General features: G+C 44.9%; 1 protein-coding gene across 9 annotated transcripts in view; it reads left to right on the top strand.

Moving 5' to 3' along the window:
* Rtel1 (regulator of telomere elongation helicase 1) overlaps window positions 1-10,228 on the top strand; it is a 42,195-nt gene that overhangs the window by 10,975 nt on the left and 20,992 nt on the right. For 8 of the 9 annotated variants that reach the window (XM_010633357.3, XM_033767183.1, XM_010633356.3 and 5 more), the window contains exons 9-10: window positions 1,444-1,509; window positions 2,412-2,565. In XM_010633357.3, the coding sequence (XP_010631659.1) occupies window positions 1,444-1,509; window positions 2,412-2,565 (220 nt within the window). Of the gene's footprint in view, window positions 1-1,441; window positions 1,510-2,411; window positions 2,566-10,228 lie in introns of those variants that run through there. The other variant, XM_033767185.1, reaches the window with a different exon arrangement.

The following is a 10,228-nucleotide window of genomic DNA, read 5'->3' as shown; positions in this document are numbered from 1 at the left end:
TTTATTATGCTGGACTATCCATTTGGAAAGAATGAATCTTAGCCTTCTGTACTGTGCAAACCTAAATGCAAAAGTTCCAGAAGCAATGGAGGAGCAGCCTGTGCAGCTTTGGGATAGGCTGTGATTCCTTAGCTTAGACACCCAAGGATCGTAATGAAAAAGTTTTAAAAATTCGGCCAAGTGTGTTGTTACACACCTGTAGTCCTAGCTACTCAAGAGGCTGAGGCAGGAGGTCACAAGTTTGAGGCCAACCTTGGCAATCAGCAAGACCTTGTCCCAAAATAGACAGGGCTGAGGATATATGACAGTGTAGAGCGCTTGCCCAGCATGTGTCAGGCCCTGGGTTCAATGCCCGGTATCACAATAAACAAAGAACAAGTGTTGAGAATGTTGAGTAACAAGAAGTCTCACCTGTAACTCGTGGGTTTGTAGCTCTGTGTACACAATGTGTCAGGCAGCCCCACTGCAGGAAATGAAGGCCCAGAGAATTCTAGACCTACAGTTGCCAGAAGCAGGAAGTAAGTCCTGACCTATGAGTAGTGAGGAGTGCATGGCTGGTCACAGAACCACGAGGAGCGGGTGAGTCTCACACATACTGACCCAGGGAGGATGACACAAGGAGAGCCAGCTGTTACCGTGACATTGTGGAGAAGGTAGTGGAGAGGTGGTGGTTACACAGTGTACACATCTGCCAAAACCCAGCTGTAAATTTATATGGGCATTTTATTGTATGGGAATTAAGCTCCAATTAAGAAAAATACAGCTGGGCGTGGTGGCACACACCTGTAATCCCAGCACTTGGGAGGCTGAGGCAGGAGGATCGCTGTGAGTTTGAGACCAGCCTGGGCTACATAGTAAGTTCCAGGTCAATCTCAACTACATAGTGAGACCCTGTCTCAAAAAAAAAAAAAAGAAAAAAGAAAAATACAATGCTGGACCTCTCCTCAAGTAGTCTGCATCAGGCTCTGGGGGAAGGATCTGGGTGGTGGAATTTTAAATTCCCCAAGTGTACCTTGCAAGTGCAAAGATCTGAGTTCAATCCCCGGTACCAAAAAAAAAATCCCCAAGTGTATACCAGGAGGATTATAGGAAGTGTGGACTTCTGTGGCTGCCTGACTGCTATGGCCAGGCTCTTGTGCTTCCTTGGCCATTCTTTTGGTCACATCACATGCTCTTCATGCTCTGTGTAAGCCTTTCCCATGGATAGATGCCTACCAAGTATGTAGCTGCCAGTCAGCCTTGGGTAGGTGTTGCTAGGTTGCTGTTCAAAACTAGGCTTGAGTAGTTGTCACTTCTGAGAGTCAGGTATGAGGGCCTTTTACCTCTGCGCCTTTGGTTTGTGTGGTCTATACTGGTGATGTTTCTTGCCCACCACAGGCCTCAGCTTCCCTCTTTCCCTGCCCTTATTGGCTTCAGCCTGTTCTCTCCTCTTCTTCTTTATAGAGTCGCAAGGCACACAACATTGACCTGAAGGGGACTGTCGTGATCTTTGATGAAGCTCACAATGTGGTGAGTCTATTGCCTCTGTGCTAAATGTCTGCTGTTTCTCCTGGATTTCTAAATCTTTTTAGAGGAAATCTAGACCCTAGGGGGACAGCTGTTAGGATTCAGCAGACCCAGGCACTCCTACTGCCTTGATTCCTGCAGTCAGATGTCTGCCAGAGCTGGAGGCTGACTAATTGGGCCTTGGATGTCCCTTGAGACACAGGATCCATACATAGGCTCCTATCAGATCCCTGTCTTGGCTGGCTAGTGGTGACAGCCTTGCCTGACACTCTGCTCTGTCATCCTTCCTGCAGTATCTGATCTTTGGGCTTTCTGGCCTGATACTTGGAAGGCTGCTGTGTAGAGAGCTGCTCACCACTGGTGGCTGTAACAGCAGATGTGGCCCCTGTAGACCCTCTTGGTTCCACTTGTCCTTTGTTTCCAGCACACTTCTACATAGAACTTCTCTCTGCCTCTGAGCTACTGTTTAGGGCTGTGTGTGTGTTTCCAGGAATGGCCTTGTAGGAAGGCCACATAGCAAGGCCTGGCTGTTCTGAAGTCTGAGATGAAGTTTTATGAGAGCTGGGGCTCCCTGGGGCAGGTCCTGGTGCCCTGGGACAGCAGTGACCACCGGCAGCCTCTACTTGGAGTGGGCAGTGTGCCAGATTTTCTGGCTTTTGAAATATAGATTTTAATGGGAAATTTTCCAGTTGTAAACTGTTGGCAATACAGGGGAAATAATGGTTAAAGACATTGATATGGGCCAAAGTTGTTTGGACAGCCTGTGAGCTAGCCTTAATGCCAGGGGCCTGGGCTCTTGGAATTTCCTGTCAGTTTCCAGTACTGTCTGGATGCCCACTTTTTCCTGGATACCTGATCCTGCCCTGCTCTGCTCTGTTATGACAAGCGTGTGCTTGGGCTCTCAGGAGAAGATGTGTGAGGAGTTGGCCTCCTTTGACTTGACACCCCATGATGTGGCTTCAGGACTGGATGCTATTGACCAAGTGTTGGAGGAACAGACCAGGGTGGCACAGCAGAGTGAGCTCCAGCTGGAGCTCAGCACAGATCCCACCAGCTCAGGTGAGTTTATAGCCAAGAACCAAAGGATGAGCTGAGAGGTGGAATCTTGACTTCCCAGAGGCCAGAGCTTCTAGAGATTGTAGCCCTGCACATTGGCTGTGTCTGGTCTTCTAGCACATTCTGTCTAAGTAGTGTTTTAGGGCATTAGCTTGCTGAGAATCATCTTGACCAAGGAAGGCTGCATTGTCCCACAATTCCAGCAGTTTCTATATGTCCTTTCTCGTCTGGAATCGAGTTGCCCTTGACTGTGTAAAACTGAAACACCAAGCATTTTTACTAGGGAAGAGTTTTTAGTGACCTCTGAATATACCGTCACATATAACTTGCCTTTTCCAGCTTCCTTTTCAGTTGTCGAGAGGTTGTTTTTCCACAGTAGTGATCCTAGAACGTGCATGGCCACAATAGTGATCATCCATGCATGTGGTCATTTGTCCATATTTGCACATGGCCTCTATCAGCAGGGAACTAGGAGCCCATGTTTTCCCAGAGCACTTTTTTTGGTTGGTTGTTTTGTTTTGTTTTTTTGAGACAGGGTCTCACTATGTAGTTGAGACTGACCTGGAACTCACTGTGTAGCTCAGGCTGGTCTCGAACTCACAGCAATCCTCCTGTCTCAGCCTCCCTAGTTCTGGGATTACAGGTGTGCACCACCATGCCTGGCTTCCCAGAGCACTTTAACAGTCAGGACACTCAAGTCTGTAGACAGTGCTGCATGAATGTCTTTGGGTGTACTGCTACATTGCTTACTGAATGTGGAGTGGGTGTCTCAGTCACTTTCTCGTTGCTGAAACACAATACCCCACACCCACAACTTAAAGGAGGACAGATTTTGGCTCCCAGTTTGTAGAGGTTTCAGTCCATAGTCAGCTGGTTCCAGGGCAGAGTGGCCTGGTAGTGCAGCATCAAAGTGGAGAAACTGCTCTATGGTATGTGTGCAGGAAGCAGAGAGAAATCAAGGGAGGAGGAGGGAGATAGACCCTGCCAGGCCACACCCCAGACACCACCTCTTCTGACCAGGTTTCACCCCCACATGTCACACTGAGCTATAGACTCATCAGTGGACTCATCCACACCGATGAAGATCACGCCCCATGATCCAGCACCTCCCCAAAGCCCACCTATGAGCACACGAGGCTTTGGGGGGCATCTAGCTAGAAACCGTGGCCATGAGTGTGCACAGCCTCAGCTTCCCTCACTGTCCTCACAAGTCACATGTGGAGTCATCACGGACAGCGGAGGCCCAGGCAGCCCCATCTTTGCCCTTCTCACCAACATCTGCCTCTGCCCATTCTGCTTGGGACCCTGGACCTCTTCTGATATGTTCACATGCCTATACTGATAGAGGGTTTGTTTGGCACAGAAATTTTGGCTTCAGTGTCTCTTGACATTCTTAAAAATGATTGAACTTTGTTTTTGTTACATGTTTTGACAATTACTGTATTAGAAGTGAAGACTTAGAAATTGAAATTTTTTGGTTCATTTCCTTAACAAACTATTACACATTAGCTTAGTTTCCCAGTGCTGCTATTACAGAGTATCACAAACTGGGAGTTACAAGACAGAAGACCCAGACGAAGAGCTCAGAAGGTTTGGCTCCTCTGGGGATCGATCCTAAGGGAGAATCTGTACCTGCCTGTCTTATCTTCTGGCAGCTACCAGCAATCTTGGGCTTCTGGCTGCATCAGCTCAGTCTCCATTGCCCTGTAATGTCATCTTCCATGTGTCTGAATCCCTGTGTCCCTTTCTCATAAGGACTTCAGTCACTAGACTTAGGGATGACCTCATTGTCATTGGATCCCATCTGCAAAGATCCTCACCTTTCCCAGGTTCTAGCAGCTGCCACATCCCTCCGCTCACGGCCCACATCATTGTAACCTCTGCTTTCATCCTCACTTTCACTTCTCTCTCTCTCTCTTTTTTTTTTTTTTTTTTGTACTGGAGATCAAACTCAAGACCTTGCACTTGGAAGGCAGGTGGTGGAACCACTGAGCTAAATCCCCAGCCCATAAAATTTAAGTTCTCCAAATAGGCTTTTTTCTGGAATTTTCCATTCAGTAACTTTGGGCTGTCATTGACCTTGGATAAGCAGAACTATGAAGAGTGAATCTACAGATAAGCTGGGACTGCTGTAGTTTTGGAAAGTTCCCTATTTCTCTTTCTTCCTTCCTTCCCTCTCTCTCTCTTACTTTCCCTCCTTTCCTTTTCTTTTTCCTTCTTCTCTCTTCCTTCTTCCTCTTCCTCTTTCTCCCTTTCAGTGAGCAAACTGGGAAGTTACCATCAATATTACAGATGGTCTTCTGTTTATGATGGTCTGACTTAGGATTTTTTAGCTTTACCTAAAGCTAAAAATATAACCATGGAGCAAAGGTTATATGCAGTTATCTAGAAATTATACTTTATTTATTTCCATTAAGTTTGTTGGTACATTTAAGGTAAGCAGTACAGTTACATTCATCATTGGGATCTTGTACCTTTACATGATGTTAGAAATTATACTTTAAATTCTGAAGTTTCATCTGTTCCCAGGCTAGCAAGATGCAGTCTGGTCTACCCAATGCTGGGTAGCATGGTTATTGGGGTGTGCGTCTGGCACCATGCAGTGCACTGTGTTGCTAAGCTATGATGTCAAGAGGTGAGGTATATTGAGGACTTGAGTGTGGTACAGGGGGTTGAACCCAAGGTGTTTACACTGGCCATTTCTATTTTTTAAAATTTTAAAACAGGGTCTTGCTAAGTTGGTAATTTTTCTGGGCTGGGATCAAACAATCCTCTTGGCTTATTCTCCTAGAGTGCTGGGATTATATGTTTGTGCCACAGTGCCTGGCTTCTCTGTTTTTGGTGGTGGTAGTGGTACTGAGAACAGACATTTCAACAATTACATTTTCATCTTGTGCTGTGTTTAGGGGAATGTAACCCTATCATAGCTTGAGGAGCAGCTGTGTATGGACGTCTCTCTTTAGAGATTTTCTAGCTGAGCCCGGTGAGGTAGCACATGGCTATATAATCCCAGCACTTGGGAAATTGAATCAGGAAGGTTACCAGGAGTTTGTGTCGACCCTGTCTCACAGAGCCAGAAGAATAAAAGTTTTCCATGTGTTCTCATAGCCCCAAATGTGACAGAACACAACACCTACTCTGTAAACTGACTTGCTGCTGGCTCTTAGGATTTTCCTCAGGGACAGTGCCTCATGTCTGTCTTCCATGGCTGTGACGCTTTGAATGGCTGGTTATTTTGTCAGTGGTCCTACAGTTTGTCTGTGTCTGATGTTTCCTTGCAACTGGACTTGAGTTTTGTGTTTTTACTCAGAAGTGAGGTGCTCTCTGTGTGTGTCCCTTCAGGAGGGGCAGCACGTCTGTGCTACATGCTCAATCACTTGATTCACATGGACCTGCCAGACTTCTCCACGGTGGTCTTTTTTTCCATTTGCAATTCTGAAGTCATGTATGGCATTCCTTAGTGATTTGTCCCCAAATGAATGCATTAATATGGTATTTGCATCATCTTCTAGTCCCTTAACTTCTTAAGTTTCTTAGTTGAGCTCTTGTACAATGAGGTTTGTTTTGTTTTGTTTAATAGGGTCTTGCTATGTAGACCAGGCTGGCTTTGAACTTATAATCTTGTCTTAGCCTCTTACTATTTTGTTTTTTGAGACAGAGTCTTGCTATGTAGTTGCTGATTTTGAACTCACTATGCAGCCCAGATTGGCCTCCAACTCATGGTGATCCTCCTCAGCCTCTTAAGTGCTGCGATTGCAGGTGTGTGCCGCCATGCCTGGTTCTGACTTGTGGATTCCTGTTTAATTCATTAGCCTATAGTCTCTCTCTCTCTCTCTCTTTTTTTTTGGGGGGGTACTGGGGATTGAACTCGGGTCCTTGGGCTTGCAAGGCAGGTGATGGAAACACTGAGCTAAATCCTCGGCCCTTATAGTCTCTTAATAGCCTTAGTCATTTAGTATTCAAATTGTTCCAGGTTTGCCAAATGGGCCCTCCAGGCCATGCTGTGCCCTCTCATGTGAGTCAGCCAGTCTGAGCACAACCTGATTTTCCAGGATGACGTTTTCCTGGCTCACCTCACCATCCTGACCCAGCCCAGGACTGGCGAGTGCCTTGGGAGCCCCGTATCCTGTCGGAGGGTGGTGATAGATGCCAGAGCCGAGGCTGTGTCAGTGCTTGTTGCTCTGAGGGTGTCATGGATGCACATGCACTCATCTCCCTGTGGTACCTGCGTGGGCAGTTGTGACTCACACATGCATCTGCAGTCCTGGGCCACACCACAGGGTTAGTCCAATTTCCCCATGCCCTTATTTCTCATCACCCCTTTTTTAAATTCCTTTTTTTGACAGTAAGAAAACTCACTTCCGCTTTCTCCAACATATTTAGCTCTTCAACCCTAGGATGCCTGGACATTTGTTACAATTGTTAACCTACCTATGGTAAATGAAAAATTTGCTCACTAGAGGTAAATATTTGTTCACACTTTTGGTCTGAGAATACATAGTTGGAATACTGTGTTTATTTCCTCCCACTTCATTGTGATTATTTTATTCATTGTAGGTTTGTCAGTTTCTGTATGTCTTTCATTTTATCCCATTTTTCTCTGGGCATGTCAATTTTACTATTACTTTTTTTTCCCCATTAAATTTATCGTATTTTTTAGGTATACAGTACAGTTACATTCATCATTGGGATCTTGTACCTTTACATGATGTATCTTGGTTCTTTATTTTTTCCCCGTTCCCCTGCCCTCCCTTCACCCCCTACTATTAACTTTAAAAATTTTTTTTTTGTTACCAGGGATTGAACTCAGGACCTTGCACTTGGGAGGCGGGCAGCAGCACCACTGAGTTAAATCCCCTCTTATTTGATATTTAAAATAGCCCTCTTATTTGATATTTAAAACATTAATATTATTTCAGAACTCCAAGAAGGAATAGGCAAGAGAAGTTTTTCTTAGTTTTGTTTTTTTTTTTTTTTGAGACAGGGTCTCACTATGTAGTTGAGACTGACCTGAAACTTACTATGTAGCCCAAGCTGGTTTTGAACTCACGGTAATCCTCCTGCTTCAGCCTCCCAAGTGCCGGGATTACAGGAGGCGTGCACCACCAGGCCCAGTTTTTTTTTAGTTTTATTGTCTGTCCTCCCTCCCTTCATTCCCCCAAATAAGAGATTGTATTAGTCAGAGTTCTCCAGGAAACAGATCCAATAAGAGATATAAAATATATAACAAATACAGATAGCCGAGGAGATTTGTTATCAGAATTGGTTCACACAGTTATAAAAGCCAAAAAGTCCCACAGTCTGCGGGTTGCAGGTTGGAGGCCCAGGCCCAGGTGAGCTGGTAGTATATTCAGTCTGTGGCCAAAGGCCTGGGCACTATTGGAGCTGATGCCACAGTTCTCAGGGTGCAGCTAGAGGCCTGAGAACTAGGCAGTCCAGTATCCCAGGACAGAAGACAGGTGTCCCAGTTGCACAGTGAGAGTTTGCCTTCTCTACCTTTCTGTTCTCGTGGGGTCCTTAGTGGCTCAGATGAGAGCGCCACACTGTGGAGGGCAGATCTGATGACTCTACCGACTCACAGGGCCACCTCTTACGGCACATTCTTAGACCCTGGACAGGAATCTTTAGCACCAAGCTTTCCGGAGGCCTCAGCCCCCCACTGCTGACTCATTCATCACAGAGATGCTGCTGTAATGTGTCTGCCTTCTTTACACAGCCACAGTGTTTGGAGATACAGCTGCAGTCTACCAACTGTGATGGAAAAATTTAGAAAAACAAAATTTGTCTCTACTGAGCATGTACAGAATATTTTTTCTTGTCACTGTTCCCTAAAAAATATAATATACTATTTAGTTACATAGCATTTACATTGTATGCATATTATTATAAGTCATGTAGAGATGACTTAAAGTTGGTGGGAGGATGTGTATAGGTTTTATCTAAACACTGCATCATTGATACAAGGGATCTGAGCACTCACAGGTTATGGTATCTAAGGAGGGCTCAAGACCCAGTCCCCCCACGATCCTGAGAGGTGACCACACTTGCTTGCGCTTTGCAGTTTGTCCTAACAGTAAAGTAAAGAGATTGCCCCATCGCAGACATCTGTGACACCCTGTGTCCAGCTGTTTGTGCTGCTGAGATAGTATCCAGTACTCTGCTGTCATGAACGATAGTGAGTAACCCCGTACGTATGTGTTAGCTCTCATTCAAGGGGTTTCTTCAGAGTCAGTTCTGAGGAGTTGCTGGCTGGATTGAATGGGAGATGTTTTTGTAGGATTGGGATGCGTCGCCAGACTCCCCTTCCACAGGGAAAAGTGGCACTGGTAGGAACCCCACTCCTAGTAAGCACCTTCCCTGCCCTATGGGCACCATGTGACTTCAGGATTTTATATTTTTGCCAATTTAATAGATGAAAAAAAAATCTTGGTTTGCTTTTCTCTTATTATGAATGAAATTAAACATACTTTCAAGTGGCTAGGACCTTTTCCTTTTTCTTTTTCTGGAGAACAGCCATCCTAATTGGTATGAAGTAGTTGATTTCCTAGTTTTTTAGTCAGTATGTACATTTAGTCTCATGTCTCCTTAGCTTCCTTTTGGCTGTGACAACCTTTTTTCCTTGTTTTTAATAACCTGGGTGACTTGAAGGTGGCATGGTCAGTGATTCTGTAGAATGCCCCTGGACTAGGATTGCCAATATTTTCCTGATGGATGAACTGAGGTTATGGGATGTGGGAGGAAGAGGAGAGTAAAGTCCCACTTCCATCACACCGTACTGAGAATGGTTCATGACATAGACACAGGCCTGAACTCTGGCTAAGGAGTCCTTGTCGGGCTTCTCCACAATAACATTACTAATGTTGCCTTTTTTTCCTCCTTTCGTACTGTTCTCTTTGCAAGAAGGTAAAGCCCATACTAAGGAATGGAGAATTATTCACCAAGATGTGAATTTTTTTTTGCAGTAGTGGGAATCAAACTCAGGACCTTGTGCTTGCAAGGTAGGCACAGCATCACTGAGCTAAATCCCCAGCCTGGTAGTGATTTCTTAGAAAGGACATCAAACACACATGTGTAAATACCAAATAGTTTCCCTGGTATGACAAACTAAAAGTGTAAATAAGGATCAAAATGTATAACTGATAATGTGAAATAGGAAGAAAATATCTAAAGGGTTATGGGAAGTGGGAGGGGTAGGGGAAAGGAAAGAAGGGAAAAGAAAAAATATGAAAAATGGAAACAAAGTCTTTGTAAATAGGAAAGGGTGAAGGGGTTGTAGGGAGGGCAGGGGAATGGGGAAAAAGTAGGAACCAAGGTATATCATGTAAAGGTACAAGATCCTAATGATGAATGTAACTGTACTGTATACCTAAAATGTACCGATAAACTTAATGGGGGAAAAAAAGGATATCAAAAACAAAAGCACCAAAAGAAAAAGTGAGTAAATTGGACATCACTGAAATTAGAAGCTTATGCTTCAGAGGATACCATCAAGAAAAGGGAAGGACAACCCGAGTGTGTTGGTGCTGTCCCAGAGACTTAGGAGGCTGTGAGGCAGGAGGATCATCAATTTGTGGCCAGCCTGGGCAAATTAGTGAGACTCTGTCTTAAATAGAAAAAAAAAAAAAAAAGCATGCATGAGGCCCTAGGTTAAACTGTACTACTGAGA

This window comes from Fukomys damarensis, unplaced genomic scaffold (assembly GCF_012274545.1).
Source record: "Fukomys damarensis isolate Sample0158 unplaced genomic scaffold, DMR_v1.0_HiC HiC_scaffold_22, whole genome shotgun sequence".
Lineage (NCBI taxonomy): Eukaryota > Metazoa > Chordata > Mammalia > Rodentia > Bathyergidae > Fukomys > Fukomys damarensis.
Note: the sequence above shows the minus strand (reverse complement) of the source record. Positions and strands in the feature narration are given on the sequence as shown.